Genomic DNA, 25,385 nt, shown 5'->3' on the forward strand with positions numbered 1-25,385 from the left:
AGGCTAATCAGGATATGAAACCACCAGCTTGGTACAACAGCGATTCATCACAAGATGGTGCTTCTGGTGCTGGGGTTTATGTGTTTGACGTTTGGGGTGTTTATCCCCATCAACGGTATTGTTGTGCAGGCGGTGGATGTAGGAAAGAGTGCTACGCTGGCGCAGTATCTCGTTGCGATACTGAATGCGGGGAGCCAGTCTGGGCGCTTGTCGGCAGAGTGTGCTCCGATCGGGTCGTGGCGTATAATATCTTTGTCTGTGGGGTTATCTTGGCTGGGATGGCGCTGGGGCTGTGGATTCCGGCGGCGGGGAATGCGACGATCATTGTCTTTGCGGTTGTGTTTGGGTTTCTGTCCAGGGCGTGTCAGTCTGGGGCCGGCTCTGCTGGTGGGTATTTCCCGGCTGGAGGAGATCGGGTATCGGACGGGGTTGATTTCGTTGGAGGGACGACGAGTCCGATTGTGGTGCCATTCTGCAGGGTGGTGGGAGTTCGTATACGGGGATAAAGGACTTCTTGGGGGTGACGTTGTTGGTTAGGACGGGTTGTGATGGCGGCAAGGGGGGTCCAGATGGGGTGGGTGTTGAAAGCCAAGTTTTAGCTCATCTAGATTCTTTGCCTCATGTCTTTAGCAGTGTAGATATCGTCATGCATCAAACAGTCCACTCGCCAAACCCGAACAACTCCAGATCCCAATTTGCCCAGTCCAAGACATTCTCTGGTCCGTTCTCCTGGACATCAACCTGCCTATTCGTCAATCCCTCCCTCGCCCTCAACGCCTTGGCTCTCAACTGAGACATAACTGCCCATTTGGGCCCTGGGTCTGGCCACGCAGGATCCGTTTCCACCGCCTCAAAGGTCGCTTCGATGTTGCGCCAGGCCCGCTCAGCATGCACGCTAGCCGGATACACGCACAGATGCCACAGGACATAACACAGAAGGTGATACTGTGTGAATGCGGTGGTAAGCCAGCGAAAGCCACGGACCAGGTCGTTCGTCTGCAATTCCAGCGAGCACTCCAAGCCATGGCAAGCCATCGCCAGCGTCTCTTGCGCAGTGGAAGTTTCATGCTCTGGGCACTGGGTCTGGCCCTTGTTCTGGAACTGTAGTGCTTTCTGCCTCGTGTAGACTGCGACTTTCATGGTGAGGACGTCTGCGAGTAGCAGGCCGTGCCGGTGGATGGGGATATTGGCGTCCCCGTGTTGCAGATAATTACGCTGAATGTAGTCCTTGAGTCCCTTGACCAGCGGGTCTGGCGAGACACCCTGCGACGTCTTTCGTGAGATATCATGCAAATGGCGTTTGAGTTCGATCGTGATCAGCGGACAGGTCATCTCCGTCCAGCGGGGCTGGGGAGCCGGTGGCACGGTTGCCGTCTCGGAGAGATCCTGGTCGTCGAGGTTGGAGGGCAGGTTCGTGTCGTAGGGCTCATTGTGTGCGATAATGGAGAGGCCGTGATCCTCCGCGGCGCGTTGATCGCATGTCACGATGTGCCACCACAGGCGGCGGCGGAGTTCGCATTCCAGCGGCGAGAGGTTAAAGTGCCGTCCGTCGCGGTGGAGGCCGATGGATTGGGCGGCACGGGTGGTGAGGCCGTGGAGTGTCCAGTTGGAGCGGCCGCTGTTGTGGTATCGGAGACATGTCTACTCCTAAGCATAAGTTATAGTCTTTCAGAGGAGACTGTAGGAACGCATACCTGGTAGATGGCCATTGCTTGCAGCGATGTCAGAGTCGGTGAGTCCAGGAACGAGGAACGATAGAGGGCAAGCTCGAACCCCTGCTGATACCGGCGTATATCCGAGTGGATTTCCTGCCGCAAGGGGTCATCCGAGACTAAGGCGGTTGTGGCTGCAAAGCAAATGGCGAACAGTAGCGCCTGCGTATCCGCAGACACATTCTGAGGCTGGTTGATGGCCGCAAAGAACCGAGGCTGCGTTGACGGAATATGAAGAATCTTCGCCACTGGATCGACGCGCCCAAGAAAGGTCTGCCAGAGCTGAATGGCCTGCCATTGACTAGGCTGCAGGACCTGGAAATCTAGGTGCTCGCGCAGTGAGTTGGTGATGAGCCCCTCGACCCGCAGAGGTGACTGTCGCCCAGGGCTCTTTCTAGCAGACCGGGGCATGCCAATAGCAGTTTGTAGATCCTTGTCTTTTTCAAGGAACCCAGTTAGGAGATGCTCGTCGATATACTGACCGTCTCGCACCAAAAGGCCCTGTCGAGCCTGACGCTCAGGGGCAGTGCTTCCAGTCACATTTGTATCATCGTCGTGTATTGAACTGACGGTGGACGGACGCCGGATCAGCTCAGTCACAGCTCTCTCCAATTGATCTATACGAGAGACTACATCTGCAGAGGTGGCTTTTGGCGGACGCCTTTGCACTCGATTAGGGCCTGGATACTGGCAGGGAACTTTCATCCGGACACATGCGGCACAGGGGGAACCCTTGTCACAGCGAACTTTGCGCTGATGGCACCGGAGACAAGATCGCTCCACGTTGTACCGGCGGATATGGTCCATTGTATCATCTGTTCATTAGAGATGCGTAAAGTTAGTTACATGTAGCGGAGATGGTCGGTCAAAGTTGTGCCACTTCTTGGCTCTCGGCGTCGGTCATTCACAACTCCGAGACTTAAGCTTATTCCAACAGCGAGCCAATCAGGGGAGAGGCCACAAATCACTCCATCTGATTACATGATGATTGCTCCTTTGGGAATCTATTCAGAAGATCTTAGGTCAAGCATCCACTGGGCAGGAAGGCAGATTTAGACTCAAATTGATATATCGGAAGGCAGATACACAGCCCCATATTTCACACTAAGAGTAGTTGAAAGCGGACAGGCAGCAGTCTAAGCCACATTCCCTGCGAAATATATCTGTTCCATATCCCACATCAAGGTATCAATTCAACATCCAACAAGACATCCAAATAAGAAGAACACAAAATGGAGCTCGCAAATATCCCCCATATCAATCTCCTCTGCATGGAAGATCACTTCATCAGCGCCTTCCAACATGCTCTAGCACAACGCTGGCCCGAAACCAGCACCACCCCAAAACCGACCATCACCATCGTCAACACCTCCCTCCGCCAAGTCCCATCCAGCACAAAGTTCGACCTCATCGTCTCACCAGCAAACTCCTACGGCTTCCTCGACGGCGCCTTCGACGACGCCATATCCCGCGCCTTCTGCCCCCCAAAGCACCCCTACGATACCCTCACCCAGGCAGCGCAGAGAGTTCTCTACGAGCGGTGGAGGGGTTTCGCACCTCCAGGGACGTGTACTCTCGTCCCCTTTCCGGATAAACTGATTGGGGAAAATGAATGGGGCTGTCGCTGGGTGGCGATTTGTCCGACGATGCGGTCCCCGGATCGGGTCAACTGGGACCGGGAGGTTGTGTACGAGTGTGCGTGGAGTCTGCTGTGTGAGGTTGAGGGGTGGAACCGAGGTTGTAAGAGAGAAGAGCGGATTGAGTCGGTTTTGATTACCCCACTGGCGACGGGGGTCGGAAGAGTGAGTGCGGAAAAGTGGGCGGCGCAGTTTGTGCTGGCGATGAGGCACTTTGTCTATGCATTACAGAGGCCGGAGAGATTGGCGGCTTTTGGTTGGGGAGGTGTGATTAGGGACGTTGAGGAGGTGAAGACGACGTGGGAGTTGTAGGGTTGATCTATTCACAATGGTGTACTGTCAAACCCTAGTCTACCAGTATAACTGTAATAATCATGTAGCCCTAAAGGTCCCGCAAGTGATGCTCACCATGTGGTCCCGGTTCGAAGACGCAGTAGTAGATAGCATACTAGCCATGGCAAAGATGTCCGATGATGAGGGACACTTGCGATTGAGGCATAGCTGGTTTATTTCGGCCAGACGTGGTCCGAACTGGACGAATTGATGTATTAAGATTCAAACGCCAGTGGGCTTTTCCTGCAGTAACCCACAGCCGGCAAAATAGTATCACACGGGCTCCATTAGGATACCATCCTACCGCTTGGAGGAGGCAAGGACGGTCTCTCACCGGTCTTTGTGCCCAAGGGTACTATCGTGTCCTACAACGTATGGGCAATGCATCCGCGGCCGGACTTCTACGGGCCAGACGCAGAAGAATCCCGTCCTGAGCGCTGGGAGGACGGAAAACTGCAGCCGCGCTGGGGTTATCTGCCGTTTAATGGCGGTCCACGCATCTGTATAGGGCAGCGATATGCGTTGACTGAAGTTAGCTACGTCCTTGTCCGGATGGCGCAGGAGTTCCGGGTCCTGGAAAGTCGGGATCCCAGACCGTGGGAGGAATCGTTGGCTTTGACGTTGTGTTCCGGAATGGAACGAGGGTCTGTTTTATTCCAATCGACGCTGAAGGACGATAGATAGTCATGCACTCTAATATAGCACTTTACTAGTGGAATATCGAGAGTAGAGATCATTTTGTTCATCTATGAGTGGAGAATCATACTGTACACAGCGTGCATCAACCCAAAGCCTTATCCAACGCCTGGCCCTTGCACATTTCGTAATAACTACCTCCTTTCTCCAGCAACTCGGCATGACTGCCCGCCTCCACGATCCTCCCAGCCCGAAAGACAAAGATACAGTCCGCGTCCTTGATCGTACTCAGCCGATGCGCAACCGCAATGGTACTCCTCTTGCCGTCTTTGGCAGCCTTGCTCAGCGCCGCCTGCACAACCCTCTCGCTCTCCGTGTCCAGCGCACTGGTCGCTTCATCCAGGAGCAGGATTTTCGGATCGCGGATCAGCGCCCGAGCAATAGCGACCCGCTGGCGCTGCCCACCAGACAGCTTCGCACCGCGAACGCCAACCTCGCTGCTTAAGCCTTCAGGCAACGAGACGACGAAATCAAATATGTTGGCGTCTTTGCAGGCTTGTTCGATTTGTGCTTCGGTGGCTTCCTTTGATTCCACCAGTCCCATGGCGACGTTCTCGCGGATGCTGCCTTGGTACAGGACTGGCTCTTGCTGAACGAGAGCCAAGCGGCGACGGTGGTCTTGTGGGTTGATCTCGTGGATTGGCTGATCGTTGACAGCGATGTAGCCGGATGTTGGGTCGTAAAAGCGGGAGAGCAGGTTGATCATCGTGGACTTGCCGCAGCCGGATGGACCGACAAAGGCGACGAATTTGCCCGGTGGGATGCTGACGTCGATGCCGGAGATGACGTTGGAGTGCGGGCGAGAAGGATAGGCAAAGTCGAGAGCGTGGCAATCGACAGTAACGGGTCCAGGGTCTTGTGAGAATCCTCCCGAAGGAGGCTCATCGGAAAAGCTATTGTCGATAACAGGAACGCGCTGGCGCAGCCAGAAGATGTAGTTCGTTGATCCTGTCGCTTTCGTAATGCTGGTCGTGTACTGGAAGATAGCAGCTGCGTTCTCGCCTCCAACTACGACCGCAGTGAAGACCACAAAGAACTGCTCGTTGGTGTACTCGCCAGTTGAGATGAGCTTCCCCCCGTACCAGAAGCCTAGCGCCATGGCCAAGAAGTTGATGGATTGCGTCAGGGCGTACCAGAACATGGTAAAAGCCAGCGCCTTCACAGATTGCTCGGCGACAACGGTCAGCCTTTCCCCGTAGATCTGAAGCATCTTGTTCTCTAGCGTAAGAGATGCCACCGTGCGGATGGCCGAGATTGATTCTGCCGCAATCGCAGCACTACTGGCGAAGCGCGCCGAGGTATCTTCCTCCAGCTTGTACTCTAGGCGGATGCGGGAGTAGCCACTAAGCAGTAACGGAGGCAGTGCACCAAAGACGCAGACCAGGCCCAGCTTCCAGCCATAAGCGATGCCCAAGACAGAGACGGAGACGACGGTGACGATGTTGATCAGAATCAAACCGAAGTTGATCCCCAAAAGCTCGTTCAGGTTCGAAGCGTGGATCAACAGCCGAGATGAGATCGCCCCGGTAGCGTTGTGTTCCAAGTCGAAGAACGCGATCTCTTGCTTCATGGTGTTTCTGAAGAGTTCGCGTCGATACCTCCGGCTGACTTTCTGGACATGGATCAGGATTGAACGACACGCGGAAAAGACCGGCAAGGGATACTCACCTGAATGATGACGTTGGCCGTCCATCCCAAGACAAAGTAGAGGAAGAGGTTGACAAGGGCCACAACGAAGAACATCAGCGCCCAGAAGTCTCCCCGACTAACAGCCTCACTACCGTGTAGCTGAAAAACTTGGAATGTCCGCGCGATAATGACGGCTTGTGCTGGGAAGGTACCGCCTGCGACGGGTTAGGAGGGATACTGGAGAGCTTTTGGGCAGAACTGACCTCCAAGAGTACACACAACCGCTACAATCGCGTACAGCCCCCACAGCTGCCGCTGCTCCTTTATCAAAAGCCACAGACACCGAATGAGGCTGTATCCCATAGTCTCCTTGGCTACTGCTTTCGCCTTCTCCTCCGGAGAGAGAGATTCAGCACCCACACTCCTTGTGTGATGCAGCGACAGCTTCGCGGCAGACTTTGCATCATCGTTCTCCTCAGTAACTTCCTCCTCTTCCGAGTCAGCCTGCTCTTGAGCCTTGCCACCTGCCTTCTCCAGATCCTGTGCCCGGACTAGCCTCGCATAAGCACCGTCTCTGGCAATGAGTTCCTGGTGCGTCCCCTGCTCGATGATTTGGCCCGCGGACATGACAGCGATGTTATCTGCCTTCTGCACCGTAGACAATTTGTGCGCAATGGTGATGGTCGTCCGGCCGACAGAGATATTATCCAGGGCGCTCTGGACAATCTTCTCAGCCTTGGGGTCCAGAGCACTCGTCGCTTCATCCAGCAGCAGCACCGACGGCCGAGATATGATACTGCGAGCGATGGCAATCCGTTGCTTCTGTCCGCCCGACAGCATACGTGCACGCTCTCCAATCTGGGTATCGTACTGCCTCGGCAGGTTCTCAATAAACTCATGGGCATAAGCGTCTCGACAAGCTTCTTTGACAAGCGCAAGCTTCTGCTCGTACGGGGCCTCTGCGTACGGCGTCCCTACCAAGCCGAAAGCGACGTTGTCGAAGATCGTCCCGCTAAAGAGAACCGGTTCCTGCTGCACGAGGCGAATCTGCGTGCGCAGCCAGGCAATGTTGAGTGTCTGGATGTCGATGCCGTCGAGGAGGATCGTCCCGGCTGCTGGGTCGTACCAGCGCTCGAGAAGCCCGACGATGGTGCTCTTCCCCGAACCACTGGCGCCGACCAGGGCGGTCGTCTTACCGGCGGGAACGCTCAGATTCAGGCCGTTGAGGACTTGTGTATCTGGACGAGAGGGGTATGCGAACTCGAGAGCTTTTATCTCGATCTCGCCAACACATTTCTCCGGCGTCAACCCTGCGGTTGAGAGGGAGTCGATAGCAGATTTCTTGTCGATGACGCGGAAGAGCTCGTCCGCAGCAGCAGCGGCTTTGGTGATGGTTATAATTTGAGGGGCGATTTGGGTCAGAGCTGTGGCGGCAACGACTACCGCAAAGATGACGCTGCCAAAAGAATCAGTAAAGGAGGCCATTTCGCCAGGCAGCAAACGCACGTTACGATATCCCCCGGCTGGTGGACTTCGCCACGAGCAAACATCCGGATGCCCTGCCAGAAGGCAAGACCGTATCCCGCGTAGACGCAGAAGAACTCGGAGGAAAACAACACACCATAATTCGGCGATTTCTTCATACCTACGCGCTCCATTTCGGCCAGGAAGTCCTCGTAGCGCTTCGCCATCACCGGTTGCAGCCAGAAAGCATGAACCGTCGAGATACTCGAGAAGACCTCTTCGGCAACCAGGCTTGCGCGCGAATAGATGCCCATTAGTTTGTCCTCATTCTTCACCTCGATGCCCATGCAGACTCCGGTGACGATGACGATTGTCGGAACGATGCAGATGGTGATGAGCGTGAGCTTCCACTGCACCGCAAAGGCGACCACGAAAGCCGCTACAAAAGTCGCGCAGCTTTGCACAAAGACGGATAGCTTTTCCGAAATGCCGTTGGTGACCAGATTGCCGTTCGTGGTGACTTTGACCGACGGCGACCCGGCGCCTTTCGAATCGAAGTACGCCATGTCCTGGCGCAAGAGACTTTGCAGAAAGTCCAGCCGCAGGGCTTTCGTCGCCCGAATCGCCGCAATGGATGCGGTCACTGTGTGGATGTAGACGAGGACGGATTTGGCGATGAACAGATACACTAAGTAAAGGCTGGTCATGTTAGCGACAGTGTCCACGATTGGATGTGCAGAGGACTGACGCATATTTCGACACCTCCCTCATGTAATCGTCCGGACCAACCACCCCCAGAGCAAAGTTGTTAAACGTCGTCACGAACTTGCCAAAGATCAGGTCCATCAACGGAAGGGCCACACCAGCTGCGATGGCGGCGGCGATGGCGAGTGAGTACAGAATCCAGCTAGTTCTGTCGGCATAACTGAATATGCGCATGTAGCTCTTGAAGCCAGAGGGTTTTGGCTCGTCTTCGCCCCCATCTGGCTTCAGCTCTTGATTCTTCTCCATGTCCGACATGATGGACACGGAAATCTTGATGGGATTGGCTGCCAAAGTCGTGTTTATGATATGATGTTGAGATTCGGACGCCTCGGGCCCCGAGTGCGTACACGCCCTAACATGCTAAGACGTCTGCCTAATTGCTCTAATCCAATCATCCAATAGAAGTGCATAGTTTTCGGAATTTCGGCGACTGCCCAGACCGTACTTCGTATAGATTTTCCTAGTGCCATGGTCATGAGTCATTCTAGGGTGCAGGGGTTGCTTGGCTGACAGTGATATAGACAGCATTAATAAACCGTGGAGTCATAGGGACCCAGTAGGTGTGCCAACGGTCTAAACGACCAATCATACAGTAATTGATATCACCCACATACCGTTCATGCAGATGGTGAACAAACTTTACAAGTACAGGTCCCTACCTGATTAGGGCTTATGGAATCACAGCCGGGGAGAAAATGGGCCCAGATCTCCCGGCGGCTTTCGGCAGGCAGGTCCTCATTTGATTTTAAGTTGGATGCGGCTCAGAATCGCGTCATCAAAGCCAATGGCCCGGTTCGAAGTAAGGAAAAGAATGCCCTCATAGTAAGGTATATCAGTTTTTGAGGAAAACAATCAGAAGGCGGTTATGTGCATCAAGATAGGAGGTACGCTGTTGCATGAACGCATCTGCCTCGTCCAAGAAGAGGACTGCATTAAAGTCCTTTGCGACTTTGAATATTGTATTGAGCTGGCGATCCAGCACATGGAGGTCCCCATGGTCGATGACTAGTTCACCACCAGATATCTGATAGGATGATGCAGCTATAATTATACAAGATCGCACAACCAGACCGTTCCCTCATTTATCAGTCCTTTGCCCATTACCTTATAATTATCTTAAATATCTTCACACGTCTGTCAGCCCATTGGCCGAGTGGGTGGCAGGTCGGCCCGAAGCCAGCATGGAATTTTCAATACCATGTCAGCAGCCGGGGCCTAGTTTGCCTTGAGCTCCAATAATAGTTTTCTCTGTTAACTAGTACGGTCTTTGCACATAAACGGATAATAGGTATCGTGATTAAAAAGAGCGGATGCACTCCTAAGAAACTTATTATACAGTAGGCACTATTAAACACGAACTAAACTTCGTACGAGTCTTAGATACAGTAGAATGAGCATATATATTCCCTACAGCTGCCCCTACGTCTATCCTCTTAGAGTAGTTTTCCAAGTATCCCTCTGCTACTCCCGCACTACTCCCTTGTCGTAGTTCTGCTGCTACGTCAATGACGCACTGGGGATGCCGCTGTTCCTGGCAAGTACACTATATCTCTGTGCGATAGCCCGGCAAGACCCGGGCGAGGTCTAGACGTCATGAACTGTCTATGTCGCAAAAGGAGTTATCAATGATGATTGCATATTATTTGTAGTTCATATTTATTCATGCATGTCACACACGTCAGGAATATATCATACTGATATTGTAGCATTATTCAACAGAGAAATCATCTGCAAACAGCAGTCTAGCCCCCGTTGAACTAAAGGCGGAAGGGGCCGAACCCTATCGAAAAAGACATGATGTCGTCGACTCAGCAGTCATTAATCACTGTCTGTACAACAACATGAACGAGTACCATGGCTGAAAATATGAATTATTGTCGTTTTCAGCAGCCTGCATGGCCTCTAGATTATCGTTAGCAATTATTTAGTCTCCGTTCTCTCCACCCAATTGTCCAAATTCTTACCGCAGTGTTTCCATTCCGCTCACCTGCAATCAATTGAATACAGACTGTTAGTTGGCATATCTGTTGATTATCAAAATGCACGCGTATATCTACCTCTTTTTAAATACTCTCCTGGCGGCCAACTTGGCGGGCCAAACCTATGCCAGTCCGTATCGCCCTCCGGTTGACCAAATCAACCTCCCCGAGCCTGTCAACCCGGTTACACACTGGCCAAATCTCAATGACCTTATCTCCGAGGTGACCCGGCCTACCGAGGAAGATCATTCCGCGTCGGGCACACTGGGCCTGCACTATGGCGAGTGCTACTACATCGAGAACCTACATGGTGACCGTCTGGGCTCGGACGACGGGGTATACAGCTACTACAAATTCGGAAACTCCAAGAGAATCTTCCAGGTCTGGTATTCAAGAGGCTTTCCCTACAAAGATGGAAGAAAATATTCGGTGCCGGACGGCGGGGAATTCTACCTGTGGGATCCGAAAGGAAGCTCCGTGACCAACGGCGGAAGCTGGGTTGCGACCAACCTCGGCGGCAACACGTATCCTGGATTTTACAGTTACTACTATTACCTCCGCTTGAAGGGTCGCCGGGATGACGCCCGCGCATCCGAGGACGCGCACGCGATGGGATCTGGGTACCCCGTTACGTTGGGAATTGCCAAGGTGGAGCCTCCTAATGGGATTCCAAATTTCAAAGGCTTGACGATCGAGAACGACTACCTCGTGAATCGGAATAACGAGGATACTGTTGATGTCCGCTTCCATGAGGTCTCTTGTCCATGGGATGGATCGGATGACTAGAGAGTCCGAAGAGCTTGGTAGTTCGCAACATGATACCGGATTGCTGCTTGGCGCCCGCCATGTACAGTGCTCAGGTCTCACTGGTGATATTGATAAGTGTGCGTCTGCACATGTGTATACAGTGTCTACATATACTGTCCTTTCAGTCAATTGACCTTCAAGGGAACGCTACGCCTCCACCTACATCTTAGATACTATCTCTACCTCCGTTCAGAACTCTGTAGGAAGAAGAGAATTCCGGCTTGAACATTCGCTTTCAAGTACCACCTTTTCCTTCACTTATAAAGAAGCACAGCAGACAGACCAAAACGATATCCGGTGTGCCCTGGCTGAAGAGATGGAAGAGAGGAGCAGCTAGGGTGGAAGGGATTAGGCAGCGTATGATCAAGCTACTACTAGCGAATATCACATTGAAATGATCGGCTGCGAGACTGAGAGAGTGAATGCAAAGAGGAAGTAGATCATCCATAAGGCTAGCCCTGTAGGTGGGTTGATAATGCTCACGAGTAAAATGTGGAATGTAACAAGTACAATTCGATATACCGCTTGGTTACGCCTAACGAGTGATGGCATAACTATCTGTCCTTGACTTTCCTCCCCCATACACGTAAAATGACTATACATTTTGCTAAAAGCACAATATTAGGTCGGTCGACAACAGGAGCCGAAACCAAAGTCTAGCTCGCCATCTAGCTAGGAGGCGCAAGCACCGGAGGCGGAGCTACCAGGAGCACCAGAGGCGGAGCTACCAGGAGCACCAGAGGGGGAGCTACCAGGAGCACCGGAGCCGGAGCCACCGGGACCACCGGGACCACCGCCGCCACCACCGGAGCTGCCGTTCTCGACACCACCATCCTCAGTATAGTAAGCGGCAGGAGTCACAGAGCTGCTCTCGGACGAGTCCATGGCAAGGGAGATCCAAGCGAAGATCCCGTCGGAGACGGAGTCACCCAGAAAAACATATTCGACAAACGGATCAATGGTGTCAGCCTCCTCGGCGAGGATGCTGTCCTCGTCATTGGTGGTGAGCTCCTGCGTGTTGGTAGAGTAAGGGGAGGTCTCCTCGACAGTGGAGATGAGGTCCTGGTCGAAGAAGATCTGGCCGACGTGAGCGGAGTGCGCGGTGTAGAGGGCTTTGAGGGTGTTGTTGGCGTTGACGGTGGTTTCGTCGAGTGAGTGGGTCAGGACTAGACATGGCCAGGTTAGCCTAGCATCGTAATATCAGCAGAAGAATGAGCATACCGTGAATGTGGGTGGTGCGTCCGGTGTAGTGGCCAGGAAAGATGGTCTGGAACTGAGCGACACCCTCAGCGTCAGTCTTCTGGAGACCACGGAGGAAGGTTGCGTCGAGGTTGCTGTCATCGTTGGAGTTGCCGTTTCCATTGGCAACAACGCCGGAGTAGACACCCTAGTTTGTTAGTTTGTATTCACTTGAGCGTAGTTCAACAAAGACTTACAGTAGCATTGCAGTGCCAGAAGTCCAGGTAGACACCGGTGACAGGCTCGCAGGTGGAGCTGTCGACCATCTGGACGTCCACGTAGAGAGGGACACCTGCCTGGCTCTCCGTGATATCCTTGCGGATCAATTCGCCACTTACATCTGTAGGTCGTTAGTCCCTAGCCAATGGTCTACCATAGCAAAAATAAAATACAGTAAGGTCCCTGAGTCACATCAGATGCCAGGACACAAGTTGCGTTGGAGGAGAACAGGACCGAGGGGTCGGTGGACAGGTCGACATCCAAAGAAGATTCGTGGGAAGTGTTGAGAGCAGTAAGATCGCGAGCCTTGAGGAAAGGAGCACCTGGACAATGATTGAGTCAATGCTGATCACACACAGAAGACTAAGATGTTTGCATACGAGTCTCCAAGCCCTTGCTGCGGCGAAGCATCTCGACTGCATGCTTGCGACGAGCAATGCTGCGACCCTCAAGGCCGCGGGCCTTGAGCTTCGCGGTGCATCCTCCCCAACCACGAGCGACATTGGAACGCTTCAGGAAGGCGGCACGCTCCGCAGCCTCGGCTTTGACATTGTGGCCGGGATGCGCCAAGGAGACGCTGGCGAGGCCGGCCACGGCAGCGACAAGGGTAGAAGCGAGTTGGACCATTGTAGAGGCAGTGATGATGACGATGCGAAAAGAGAGCGATGGTGATGGTAGAAGCACATCGTCAAACAGCGCAGGTGCCAGCTTTATACTTCTTCATCCTTGAGGTTTGTACGCACAGCTCAACCGTAGACAACCTTTCTGACCGTCAATATGAGGAGTTTACCTTGTACGCAAGTCGATATTGCATTGATATTGATGCTGACGCAACCCTTGTAGACGGAGTTGATCAACTCCGTCGAATCAGATAAGGCACATTGCTCAGCGACCAGGGCGCAAGAGGGACCATGGACCCTCTACGGGGGTGGCTGCCCGCACCATTCCCAATGATGCATACTGCCTCTCGCAGGACTCCCTGAGCATCACAAAATTCCTAACCCTATCCGGAACGGATGATCCGAAATCAGGGCCAGAACCAGAGATCATCGCTGGCTGACGACGTGGCCCCGCTTCCACAGGTCCAGGAACTCAGCAGCACGGAAAAGCAAGTCAATTCTAACATCTGCACGCTGAAGCAATTAGAATTCTTGGCCAGCAGGCCAAGCGCGGTGCGAGTTGCAGAAGCCGGAAAGCCCCGATCCTCAACTTCAATTGCGTATCGTGAACCTTGACTGTATCCAGGCTTGGGGATATTTGTGAATCGATAAACCGCTGATCTGGACATCAAGAGGCTCTGTAATTCGTGACCCTTCCACCTCGGCAGCCGTTGAGTTTCAAGCAATCAGGCATCCCCCATTTGATTCACGGAGGTCCGTCGCTTGGCTTTCTGGGCGAATATGCCTCTAAGCGCAGATCATTACCGTATTTTGCACCAAAGCATACGCTTGTTGGAGATAGACACGCATCCTTTTCTTGGCAAGCTCGCACGCGGATCGCCTCCGTGTTTGAAGTTTCTGAGGGACGCGGAATCACAGCTGTTGTTGTAATCCCTGCAGTGTTGACCCTACTGCTGTCATCCCTACTAGCTAGAGATGATTACGTGGACACCTTTTTAGCTGAGTGGTTTTGATGTATGACCGCTGTTGATGTGGCTGAAATCGCGGTTCAGTTGGATGACGAGTCAATCAAGCTGTGCCATAGGATAAGGATAGTGGTTTATAATCGCTGAAACGACAAGACGATCATAGTCAGCCATCAATCTCCTTGCCAAAATCGGGATTTCATTGTCTGCATTCCAATCTGATTTCAGATCCTGGTGACTGCCTCACTCATGAAAGGCAAAAATCGATGCAAAAGGAGCAAGTCATAGAAGTGGATGGCCGTGGGGTGTCTGGCTTGTTGTCCGATTGAGCATAGCTCTATTTTTTATATAGATTCACCATCTTACAACCTTCGTTCTCCAAATTGCATTCATGCATTTCTGTCTGCTCTGTTTTCTCTTGCAAAGCCGCGCGGATATTCCAAACTCAAAGAGGTAAATGTGTATCTCTTAGCACTGGTGGTTTCAGAGACCTCAAGCAGATCAATATGGTTCACTGACTAGCATTTGTCAGTCAAGCCCACAAGGACATGCGTAGCATGATCCCTTCCTATCACAGTATCGTCTGCATTCCTGTGGTGCTTTTTCGTCTATTCCTGGGTGAGTTGCAGAGAACTTCTCAGGATAGATAGGCCCTCGGATATGTACACACAGAAGTTTTTGAGTGGAAACTCCAGCAATGTCAGAGATGCAGTTACCATAGCGGGTACTGGGTCGTTGTTGTACACAGCTTGTAGCAAAGGATTGATCCACTGGCAGCACACATCCTACTGATTATCAAAGAACGGAAAGAATCTTCTGACCTTACGATGGGCTCTTCCGACGATCTCTTCAATGCAAACAGAAAGAAAAAACATAAATGTAGGAGTCACAATTGATTCAATGGTTTCCCATTTCTTTTTCTTTTTCTTTTCTAATATTTGCCTAAGATACCACCATTAAAAAGAGATATTAGAGTCTCATTCCTCTGTAGACATTGAGCATTATTGTAACATGAAGCGTAACCGTGGGTATACGTGACGTGGGTAAGTAAGAAGAAAATCACACGAAAGTCTCAGACGCCCTGAGAGACGAAGCAGTGGCATCGCCAAGATCCTTTAGACCTCCTGGTGAACAACCTCACCAGTCTTCTCAGCCATATCCTTCTCAGTGAGACCCATCTCAGCGGCGAAGGTGCCGTGGGGCTTCCACTTGGCAGAGGTACGGGGGGTGCTCTCCTCCATCATCTTGTCGACCTGCTCGAGGGTAAGACCCTTGGTCTCGGGGACGAGGAAGTAGGTGTAGACAAAGGCACAGGCGCAGAGAGATCCCCAGATGAAGAAGACCTTGGCCTTGAGGTTACCCCTGTCGGTGTCGACCATGTAGGGAGTAATGACAGCGATGATCTATTGGAGGTTTGAGTCAGCACGGTAATCTTTGCATTTGTGTCAAGCAGTAAACTTACGCAGTTCCAGAGCCAGTTGGAGGCGGTGGACAGAGCAACACCACGGGAACGGATGGGCAGAGGGAAGATCTCGCCGATGACGACCCAGGCACCAGGACCCCAGGTGCTGGCGAAGAAGAAGATGTAAATGCAGATGAAGGAGATTTCAGCGCTAACGGCACTCTTGTTGCCGCCGTCAGCAGTTCCGACAATGGCGACGATGAACTGGCAGATAACCATGCCCAGAGCACCCCAGAGGAGCAGAGTACGACGACCGAGCTTTTCCATGGTGTAGAAGGAGATGGGAGTGGAGCAGACATTGACGATGGTGGTAATCATGCTGATCAGGAAGGGGTCGCTGATGGTTCCCAAGCTCTTGAAGAAGGTGGTACCGAAGTAGAAGACGAAGTTGACACCAGTCCACCTGTAGCGGTCGTTAGCATCGCAAGTCAGTGACAAATGAAAGCAATAAGGGAAGCGTACTGTTGCATCATCTGCAGAGAAGTACCCAGGATGGTACGACGGAGGTTGCTGTTGGGGTTCCAGAGGCTTCCACGGAAGCAGTTGAACCAGCTGCCAAAGTAGCCGCTCTGGGGAATGGCCTGCATCTCGTACTCGTGGTTGGCGACAATCTCAGCCAATTCGGAGCGGATGAGCTCGGAATCACGGGCCTGGCCACGGACACGGGCAAGAGCTTCGGCGGCCTTGGTAAGATCGCCCTTCTTGACGAAGTAACGAGGAGACTCGGGCAGCAAAAGCAGACCAGTACCAAGGATGAGAGCCCAGGCGACCTGGATACCGATGGGGATGCGGTAAGAGCCAGAGTCGGTGCGGTTCTGGGTGGCATAGTCGACACAGGAAGCCAGCATCAGACCAATGGTGATGCAGAACTGGTAACCAGAGACGATGGCACCGCGGACCTTGCGGGGCGCAATCTCGGACATGTACAGGATAATGATGGCGGAAACGAAACCGACACCAAAACCGGCAATCAGACGACCGACCACGAGCAGAGCAGTGGCGGCGGAAGCAGTCTGAAGAACGACACCGACAATGAAGATACCGCAACCGGCGACAATGGTAGTACGACGACCGAACCAATCGGCCAAATCACCAGCGATCAGAGCACCGAAGAAAGTACCAGCAGAGAGAATGGAAGTAATCAGAGACTTCTTCCAGGAAGGAATGACGAAAAGGTCGGCAGGAGTGGTGGCCTTGTCCTGTAGAGTAGGGATTTCACCTGTCAGCGACCATTTCCTTGGCTATAGCTTTTGCGAAGCGGGTGGGGGTTACTAACAAGACCCTCGAACTCAGTGATGAAATAATCCATGGCCATAACACCGGAAATGTAACCAGAGTCATAACCGAAGAAGATACCACCGAAGGCCGCGAAGGCACACATCAGGTAGGTCTTCCATGTCACAGGCGCCTCGACGACCGAGGTATCGACGACAACGTCGGCCATGGCGATAGATGGCAGTGATCAGCTCCGAGAGTAAAGAAGTGAAAGGCAAGATATGAAAGTGGACAGGGATGTTGATCACCACGAGGCTCAAAAGGAGAAGGATGGAGGAAAGGAAGATGGGAAAGGAGAAGATCTACGTGACAAGAAGAAGGTCGGACAACCTGAGGGGGGGAAGAACGGCTGATTTTATAGACCCTGGACCTGGAAGAGGAGAAACCTGGAGATGCCGCACTTGCTCCTTCTCTCACTTTTCTCCTTCCCTCAGTCAGTCGGCCCCATGCCGGTCCGGGGAATTGACCACGGGGGACGCAGGTTGCCATCGGCTCTAGCGTGTTTTTTTTTTGGCTTTCGCGCTTTTTTTTTTTTTGTCATGCGGTTCTAGTTGCCATCACACTATGGATCGCTTAGTCTTGTCTCATCTGGGGATTTGGGGACAAAGCTGGAGACATGGAGAAAACAAAAAAGACCGCCATACTGGATTGGGATGCACTAAAAGCGAGCGAACCTGAGTCAGAAAGAATGATGGGCCAATCATTGCAGCGGCCAGTCTGTCTGAGATCGCAGGATCTGGTAACATGAGGGAAATGGTGGACCTGAGACTGCGACGCTGTACAACTCTAGAACTGACAACCAGCGAGGGGCAGAGTGGCGCATGGACATGGTACCGTACAGACATTCACAGGCAAAACCCCGGATCAAAATCCTCAAGCTGACCACCAAAATCCGGCCTGTGCTCGCAGAAACTAAACCTTCCTGGGTCAAGTATCTTGCTTAGACCTCTATTCTGGGATTTCTCATTGGTAATGGATTTGTGGCGCGGTCAACCCCGGACGTTCTGGCCAAACAGATGCTCGGGTCTCGGCCGGCCGTGTTGTCGGGCTGACTAGTTCTGGCACAGTCTCGAAGATTTAGCCAGTAAGGTAGCTAGGTACGCGCTTTCGAAGACACTAACCCCGGCGACGGTTCCTTCTCAGGCCTAATTTCCGTGTGCTGTGCTCTCATTGGCTGTCCTGGCAGGGGCCGGAAAAGCCAGCCTACCACGTGCAGGAAAGTGGGGTAGCAGCTCCACATGGTCCGAGAGAGACCAGACTGTCAAAGTTTGCTAGTCAATTACCGTACAGTATTATACCGTGCCGAATGCCTTCTGTTTCTACTAGGGACTTTACTCTGTACAAAGGATGATTCCATGACTGTTCTGGACGGCTTCGATGGAAGTATAAGGAGTTGGATACTGTTGTGACTGATCGCTCTATATGAATTTTGATTCAAGGTCTACCTAGGCTCCCAGTCAGTAAGGTAGTCGGTTTGACAGACAGACGACGGGTCATCCGCGCCAACTGTCGAAGGTCATTCCTGGGTCGGCAAAGCCTAACTCCTCACAATGTAACCTTGGAAGCAGGCTCTCCTTAATCTCATTAGCCACATAGATTGCTTTACAAGTTACAACACGCGGGACACAGACACATCGAGCGCCACCTCGAGCGTAATTACCGTTGCACGCGGACGTATTGGTCGGACATCAATCTGTTCATGGAAGAGCGGGCCGCACTCAAATTGCCTTTTCGTTTCCTCAGTCGTGACCAATTTATTATTATTATGCAAGTGTCTCACTGGATGCAGGGAACCGAGGATGAAATTATCTTTCGGATCTCGCCGAGTCTGCGAGTCTATGATCACTTGATGCCGACCCGTGATTCGCGGCCGAGAACCAATCCCGCTAGATTTACTTTTGATTTTTCCGCATTGCCACTGGCATTACAGACTTGACAGTCGAAGCGAGGAAGCTGATTGTGAGCAGAGTGTGGGCAGCAAGAATAATGAAAGTGGCTGCTGATTGGTGTAGTGTGGGTTGACAGGCTGGCATGCCAAGACTGTTGGTGGCCCATGGGCCTGTAACGTTGTAACAATGTTTCATCAAGTCTGAAACCTAATATTTCATCTCGGTAGATAGGGAAAAAGGTGATCTTACATTTAAACTCAAAGATTTGGGTCAGCGCTCAGAACTGAGGAGAGAATCCAGAGTGTATATTAGGCAATAATCAGGCGATAGAACAAGTGTTAGACACCTCAACAGAAGCGAACCTTAGAAGAGACTGGAGAGGAGGTTGTTGTAATGACAGTGATACACGGGTAAAACAAGAGTTTGTTACCACGTGTAAGCCATGGTATGACCGACAGGAACAAACGAAGCTTTTCCACTCGTCTGTTGCTGTCTCAACCAATGCGCCAATTTCCTTGCTTCAAGGAAGCTTGGTTAGGCCTCTAGGTCTTCGGTTCTCATTTCCACTCAATTCATCATCAGTCTCTGTCAAGTTCCACTTCCCACTTTTTTCTCGCGTCCAAGTCCATGACTCCATGGATAGTAGTCCATGGTCTCTCCATGCGGGGATCCCCAGACAGCCTCCCCAGGTTCACCTGCTCCCGGTGAGAATTTCGAGTTAGCAACTGCATACATCCCGGCACTCGGATTTCTCATCGGACGAGTTCGCTTACGATTCAAGTACGGGGAATAATAGGGTGGAACTCCCACAATACTGTATGTGGGGAAAACTATGGACGCAGGCTCGCAGCGGGCTTGCCGAAGATTAAGCGACGTCCCTTGGACTACCGTTCTAGATTCGTTTTATCACTAGAGTTGGACATATTTTATTACGAAAGCATTACCAACAAAAATGCCAGGGGAATTGAGCCGGCAACTGTTCCTCCAACCTTCCAATCATACGACCATGGCCCCTAGCTGCTTGGCTAATAATCCATGGTTAAACTCTGCCTTTGGGCTTGTTCCCGCCAACGCCGCTATCCGCATAATCCTTAGCCCGCTCCAAAATGAAAAGTCCAAAGTCTCGGGTCGGCCAGTTTACGGTCAACTCGCCCGTTAATTCACCGTTAGCTTGCCGACCCTGGCCTTGTCACCAATAGTGAGAAAAGGACGGCCCCGACAATGGCCTGTCCTCTGATAGATAATCTCGTGAACCCAAGCGAGGGCTTTAATATGGCCCCAAACACCCCTGTTGTAGTCCTTCCAGTCCGCAAAGTCTACTTGTGCGAGACGGACCTAAGACGAGTATGACACCTGCCATCGGCTTCCATGCGGGCTGCTAGTTTCGAATTTGACCCCTGTGGTGCCGAGCACGGCAGCCTTCACAGCCGATACCAAGGAGCCAAGTAGGCTGCTGAAGCTGGTTCGTAACGCCCACGGGAAGGGTGATTGGCCAGACAGACTTCTCTGGACGCCATGTCCCACATTTTCAAATCTTCGAATCAGTCAAGGTTTTCAGGACTGCGTTGTTCGGCAAAAAGGCACGTGATTCTTTCATGGATGCTCGATGAAGTGTTGAATCATTGATGGGGGGTTTGGAAGCAGCTCGAAGCCTCAGGTTGCACGGCAGGTGATGGGCCAATGCCGGCTGGACAAGCCAGGCTGCCGGTCTCGTGCTGCTACATCATGGTATGACAGATCGGATTGACCCTGGCCTCACAGTGGCCGGATATTTCTGGTATCTATCAGGCATTCAAGCTACTGGTTCGTCTACTTAACGGTCCCTGTTTTATGGTGGTGCCATCCATTCCATTACGTACTACTTCGTACGTCCATTTCGCATTCCCTAGATCCTATTGAAAGGATGCTATCCTCCGACATAAGTATCTACCTGATGCAACCAAGCAACCACCGTCAATGCAAGAAACTCAAACAACCGTCAGTTGACCATGAAAGTTGACAGTCTTTTCAGAAAGATTGAGCTCCTGAAGATTCCTCGATCCCCTGTCTTTATCCATCTCGGCACACATTATGGCGCCATCCTTGGTCGTCGTTGGGATCTGTGAAGCTCTGTCCACCCCACACGAGCCGTCCTGGTGCAGTTAGAAGGTTTCCAGATTGAACATGGACACAGGGGAGGAGGGAAAATACCATCTTTTCACTAATATGGTCATCAAGTTGGATCTTGTTGGGAACCCGCCGTCCGAAGCTATTACGGTCGTCAGCCACGAGATCAGTGGCGCCTATCCTCCGAATAATTTGAAGGTCTTCGCAAGTTTTGTGGAATGCCATTTCTGCTGTTGTGGCTATCTTTGAAACTTGCTTGAAGAGCCCCGGAGTCGAATGACAGGTACGCGGCATTGATAAGGTCTTTCGCTGCTCGGAATGAGTAGTCCTTGCCTTTGTTCAGATCGTACATGATCCGTTGTTCTTGCGTGAGATCAGCTAAGCCTTGGACCACGTTCAGTCCGAACAATTCCAAGGCGCCTGCTTGTGATTCCAAGTCTTCGCATCGCTCCACGTAGTCCAGTATATGCTCACTGGGTCCCTGCGAGAAGGCCGCTACCTTCTGATCGATCTGGAAACGCCGGGTGGCTGCGTCGACTTCATCGATTCGGTAGCGTTTGGTGAACTCTTGCTTTAATCTTTCCCAGTCATTCTTAATGTCTCTACCCAATTGACTGTACCATAGTTCAACCTTGTCTCTCAAGTTCTGGCGGAATAGGATTCGACGATCGCGGTTCCAATCCCTGCTATCGCTGTTGACATGTGATTTCTCAATTTCAACAGCATACTCGATATCCTCGGGGTACTCTTCGGGATCCTCGGTGCCGTCACGGCGACCGAAAAAGGGTTTAATGTTTGACATGGCCATGTTAACTCGTCATCGATCCGGTCGGTTCCCGACGGGTGTGATCAGATACGGATGCGTGTGTGGGGCACTTGGCTGGTCACTGACAAGCGGAGCTCAAGTTATATAACGCTACGACTGTCCGTTGAGGCGTTGCTGCCTCTATTTGTGACGTCGGACTGACATTGCAAGATGACATACTGTTGAACACATTGCCAAGCAATATTTCCACCCCCCCCCTAGAATGGTCATCCGGACTCTGGACAGGGCTCGGGACACGTTTTTAGTCGGGAGTTCCATGGTTGACATCGCAAATGGATTGTGGCCACGCTTGGGAGGTGACAAGTGAGTATGTAGATGGTGGCACAGGACTCTAGTGGTGAGGTTATCCTGCGGGCTGTATTCGTGGCGCCTGGTTCAGGATGTGTCGATACGTTCGTCAATCAATCTACTCGAGTCCATACTCATACTGTCGCTGTGAATGTAACTGTGAAGTGTTGCACCGGGACTGCAGTTCCACTACAGTTGAGATCTCAGGATAGCCAAAAGAGAGAGCTGTTCATCTACGCAAACGCTCACTGCAATGGAACTACAGGAGAGTTTTTCAGTTGCCAATCTTCATTTCATTAATACTATGTCCATTTTGCATCCCCATGCCAATCCATCAAGGACCCTATATCTGACATTAGTATCCACCGAATCCTAAACCGAGTCCATGCAGGAGGAACTCAAACTCACCAGGAACTTCAAATGCCCATCATTATTGGTAATCTTCTCCGAAAGCATGATCCCCTGAAGCCCTCTCGTCCCACCATTGTTCATCTCCAGCTCAGCACACAGTTTAGGTCCAAACTCGGTATGTTCCAGGGAGATATTTCTCGCCGTCCGGGTGAAGTTGTGACCTCCCCAGATGAACCATCCTGATATCATTTAGCAACCTTGGATCGAACACAAACACAACACTGGGTGGCTAGGCAAGAGAGAAATACCATCTGTATTGCCGATATGATCATCAAGTCGGATCTTGCGGGGAATCAGCTGGCCGTGGCCATCGCGGACCTTAGCCAGGAGCATGGTGCAGCCGTCCTCCTGGCGGATGTGGATGTCTTCACAGGATCGGTGGAATGACATTTCTGTTTAATTTTTTTATAAACTTATTGACGAGCAAGTTGAGGAATAAGAATCTGGCGGAGCTCAACACTATATATACAACCCGCAGGACCTCCCCCCTCCAGCTGTCTGGCGAGGCATTGCTGCCCTACAGGGTCCACGGCCTATGCTTGAAGTCAGACTAGCCTGCAAGATGACATAAAAGGTGGATCGTGGCCGCAGTTATTGGGAGGTGAGTCTGTACAGGGTGGGGCGCAGAGCTAGCGGTGAGGTTTTATCCTGCAGGCAGCAGTCATTGGCTGCTGCTGTCTCCTACATAGGTTGCGGGGCTGGATGATAGATTACTTGATCACTCCATAATGATGGGGGTATACTCATGCACATGCTGTGGATGTGGACTGTAGGCTGTAGTGTTACACAGGGGTCTGTAGTACCACTCCAGTGTGGCGGTGCTGAAGACGAGCAGGTCGGCAGCGGATGTCGAGGTATCAGTGGGTCTGTAGCTATTCCTGGAATTATGTTTGAGGCTTTGCAATGATCACCGCCACTTCTAACACTCAGACCGATTGCTGCAAGGAGTTGTAGATTCCACATGTAGGAGATGCATGTGTCACTGTGGTTGCTTTTCATTACAATGCTGGCTCATGATGATATATCGACTAGTCTTAATGTACCTGAATAAGAGGGTAGTTAAGCTCCTCGTATAAGGTCCCATAGTAGACTGTTGAGTTCATAGCACGCGAAGCAGAAAGATGAGGAGACTTAGTATGATCAACACTCTTCAGCTCTAGTTCAGGTACATCTAAGGTTTTGTCTATATACACAACGGCCATCCAACAATAAACACTAGGGTATCTCTATGATACTTACTCTATCAGTTTTCACTCATAACTCTATGTCTATCCATTCCACCGCTTATCACCATTAATTAATTCCCTTCATCGGCCTTCACAAAGTGCAGCACACCCGGCTGCGACGCATGCCCCTTGGTGGAAACATAGATGCACTTCCGGAACGTCGTATACAGGGAACCAAGGAAACTCTGTTCCTTCTCCTCGTGGTACTGCGCCCCGAGCAGGGGCTGGATAGCCCAGGTCGCCTGCTCGGCCTTGTAGAAGGGGATCCGGCTGAAGAGGTGGTGCACAACATGGTAGTCGATGATCTCGTGGAAGAAATGGCGGCCGATAAAGCCCATCGTGCGGTCGACGGTGGCGAGGGCACCCTTGGTGTAAGTCCACGCTTCAGGGGTGTAGTGCGGGACGGAGGGGTGGGTGTGTTGGAGGTACGTGATGGCGACTGGATACGTCAGAGGATACTCATATTGGATTTAAAGGAAAAGGAGGATCATACTCAGCCAGTGGTGAACCCACAGATAAGGGACGAAATACAGCAGAACGACGTTCCACCCCCCGATCTGGGTGCTCGCGTAGTACAGCACGGCAGCCATGATCAGCAGACCCAGATCGGAGATGGCGATGGAGAGACGCTGCGAGGGGCTCCACAGTGCGCCGACGGGGTTGAAGTGGCTCGCCGGGCCGGTCTTAGGCTTGCCGTCGGGCCAGCTCTGCGCGCCGGCTGTGGCGTTGGTGAACAGGTACAGCTGCCACCCGCCGAGCTGGTGGCCGATGAGCTGCACGAACGAGACGATGGGGGTCTCCTCGGCGAGGTGCTTGAGCTGCTCGATGCGCACGTTCTTCCTCTGCGCCAGCTGCTCGTCCGTCCACGGCACGAAAACAGTGTCTTTCTCCATGTGGCCGGTGTACCGGTGGTGACGGGCGTGGGTGATCTTCCAGGAGAAGTAAGGGACGAGCAGGAAGGAGTGGGTGGCCCAGCCGATGAAGTCGTTGATGCCCTGGTAGCGAGAGAAGGCCCCGTGGCCGCATTCGTGGGCCAGAATCCACATCCCTGTTCCGACGCAGCCCTGGAAGAAGCCGTATGTGGCCCAGGCGAGGGCGCGGAGCGGTAACGAGGGTAGGAGGTGGATATGGAAGGCGCCGTAGGTCAGGATAGCGCAGTAGAGGACATCACGGGCGAGGTAGATGAGGGAGATGGCCAGCGATGACTCGAAGCATTCTTTGGGAATGGCATCTTTGAGCGACTTGAGACTGGGAGTGTTGTCTTGGACAACCTAGGGGCATGTGAGCATTGCTTTTCCTTCATATTGCAGAGAAACATACCTCTGTCTCAGTCTGTAGAGCTCTTTTGCGAACCTCTGCCATTTTCCCAGCTGTTCCTCAACCGAAACTGAGCAATTGGCAAAATGAAGGTGAAAAAAAGGGAAAGAGAAAAAAATTACAGAAAAGGCCAGCAAGCCATTCCGTATCCTACGATAGCTAAAAAACACCTGGCACCCGAAATCGCAGGCCGATCCATTGGCCAATCTCCTTTCCACCAAGTGTTTCCAGAAAAGCGGTCCCTGAATCTGTCAAATGGGCTCAAGTGGATCATTTTGAAGCAGGTGGCCAGTCGGACGGCAGCATTGTCCATGTGCCTGAGGTCCGTTTTTTAGCGGAGTGTTAGATCCATGATCCATTGATGCCCAGCCGTTGAAAACTCAACATAGGAGACGGCTATGCTCTGATAGGAAAAGGGGGCTAGGCGTTGAGATAGGAGTAAAAGACCTTTCGCATTTGAAGAGCTTGATGATATACAGAGCTGTGCGTATGGAATTGAGATCCGACAACATGGTATGAT

The 25,385-nt window shown here is 52.1% G+C and overlaps 10 protein-coding genes across 10 annotated transcripts; 3 read left to right on the forward strand and 7 right to left on the reverse strand.

Annotated features, from left to right (window-relative positions):
• Positions 1–651: 651 nt before the first annotated feature.
• On the reverse strand, positions 652–2,519 carry Aud_005128 (Zn(II)2Cys6 transcription factor; the record flags this gene model as incomplete). The annotated part of the gene is made up of 2 exons (XM_043290061.1): positions 652–1,641; positions 1,695–2,519. The coding sequence occupies 2 exons, from the start codon at positions 2,517–2,519 to the stop codon at positions 652–654; spliced, it is 1,815 nt and encodes a 604-aa protein (XP_043145996.1).
• A 425-nt stretch (positions 2,520–2,944) lies between these two features.
• On the forward strand, positions 2,945–3,661 carry Aud_005129 (uncharacterized protein; the record flags this gene model as incomplete). The annotated part of the gene is made up of 1 exon (XM_043290062.1): positions 2,945–3,661. The coding sequence occupies one exon, from the start codon at positions 2,945–2,947 to the stop codon at positions 3,659–3,661; it is 717 nt and encodes a 238-aa protein (XP_043145997.1).
• Positions 3,662–4,063: 402 nt separating this feature from the next.
• On the forward strand, positions 4,064–4,366 carry Aud_005130 (uncharacterized protein; the record flags this gene model as incomplete). Its single annotated transcript, XM_043290063.1, has 1 exon — positions 4,064–4,366. One exon carries the CDS (start codon positions 4,064–4,066, stop codon positions 4,364–4,366), a length of 303 nt encoding a protein of 100 aa, XP_043145998.1.
• Positions 4,367–4,463: 97 nt separating this feature from the next.
• Aud_005131 (ABC transporter ATP-binding protein) lies at positions 4,464–8,491 on the reverse strand (the record flags this gene model as incomplete). Its single annotated transcript, XM_043290064.1, has 5 exons — positions 4,464–5,990; positions 6,047–6,222; positions 6,271–7,463; positions 7,514–8,170; positions 8,220–8,491. The coding sequence occupies 5 exons, from the start codon at positions 8,489–8,491 to the stop codon at positions 4,464–4,466; spliced, it is 3,825 nt and encodes a 1,274-aa protein (XP_043145999.1).
• A 1,784-nt stretch (positions 8,492–10,275) lies between these two features.
• Positions 10,276–11,001, forward strand: Aud_005132 (uncharacterized protein; the record flags this gene model as incomplete). The annotated part of the gene is made up of 1 exon (XM_043290065.1): positions 10,276–11,001. One exon carries the CDS (start codon positions 10,276–10,278, stop codon positions 10,999–11,001), a length of 726 nt encoding a protein of 241 aa, XP_043146000.1.
• Positions 11,002–11,694: 693 nt separating this feature from the next.
• Aud_005133 (intradiol ring-cleavage dioxygenase) lies at positions 11,695–13,107 on the reverse strand (the record flags this gene model as incomplete). Its single annotated transcript, XM_043290066.1, has 5 exons — positions 11,695–12,188; positions 12,244–12,409; positions 12,459–12,601; positions 12,654–12,803; positions 12,861–13,107. The coding sequence occupies 5 exons, from the start codon at positions 13,105–13,107 to the stop codon at positions 11,695–11,697; spliced, it is 1,200 nt and encodes a 399-aa protein (XP_043146001.1).
• A 2,073-nt stretch (positions 13,108–15,180) lies between these two features.
• On the reverse strand, positions 15,181–16,971 carry Aud_005134 (sugar porter family MFS transporter; the record flags this gene model as incomplete). Its single annotated transcript, XM_043290067.1, has 4 exons — positions 15,181–15,468; positions 15,528–15,930; positions 15,990–16,726; positions 16,804–16,971. 4 exons carry the CDS (start codon positions 16,969–16,971, stop codon positions 15,181–15,183), a joined length of 1,596 nt encoding a protein of 531 aa, XP_043146002.1.
• A 3,992-nt stretch (positions 16,972–20,963) lies between these two features.
• Positions 20,964–21,605, reverse strand: Aud_005135 (uncharacterized protein; the record flags this gene model as incomplete). The annotated part of the gene is made up of 1 exon (XM_043290068.1): positions 20,964–21,605. One exon carries the CDS (start codon positions 21,603–21,605, stop codon positions 20,964–20,966), a length of 642 nt encoding a protein of 213 aa, XP_043146003.1.
• Positions 21,606–22,283: 678 nt separating this feature from the next.
• Positions 22,284–22,712, reverse strand: Aud_005136 (CVNH domain-containing protein; the record flags this gene model as incomplete). The annotated part of the gene is made up of 2 exons (XM_043290069.1): positions 22,284–22,501; positions 22,571–22,712. The coding sequence occupies 2 exons, from the start codon at positions 22,710–22,712 to the stop codon at positions 22,284–22,286; spliced, it is 360 nt and encodes a 119-aa protein (XP_043146004.1).
• Positions 22,713–23,619: 907 nt separating this feature from the next.
• Positions 23,620–24,910, reverse strand: Aud_005137 (oleate delta-12 desaturase; the record flags this gene model as incomplete). Its single annotated transcript, XM_043290070.1, has 3 exons — positions 23,620–23,987; positions 24,042–24,819; positions 24,869–24,910. 3 exons carry the CDS (start codon positions 24,908–24,910, stop codon positions 23,620–23,622), a joined length of 1,188 nt encoding a protein of 395 aa, XP_043146005.1.
• Between the last annotated feature and the right edge of the window lie 475 nt (positions 24,911–25,385).

The sequence above is a fragment of the Aspergillus udagawae genome (genome assembly GCF_001078395.1).
Source record: "Aspergillus udagawae IFM 46973 DNA, scaffold_3, whole genome shotgun sequence".
In the NCBI taxonomy this organism is placed as follows: domain Eukaryota; kingdom Fungi; phylum Ascomycota; class Eurotiomycetes; order Eurotiales; family Aspergillaceae; genus Aspergillus; species Aspergillus udagawae.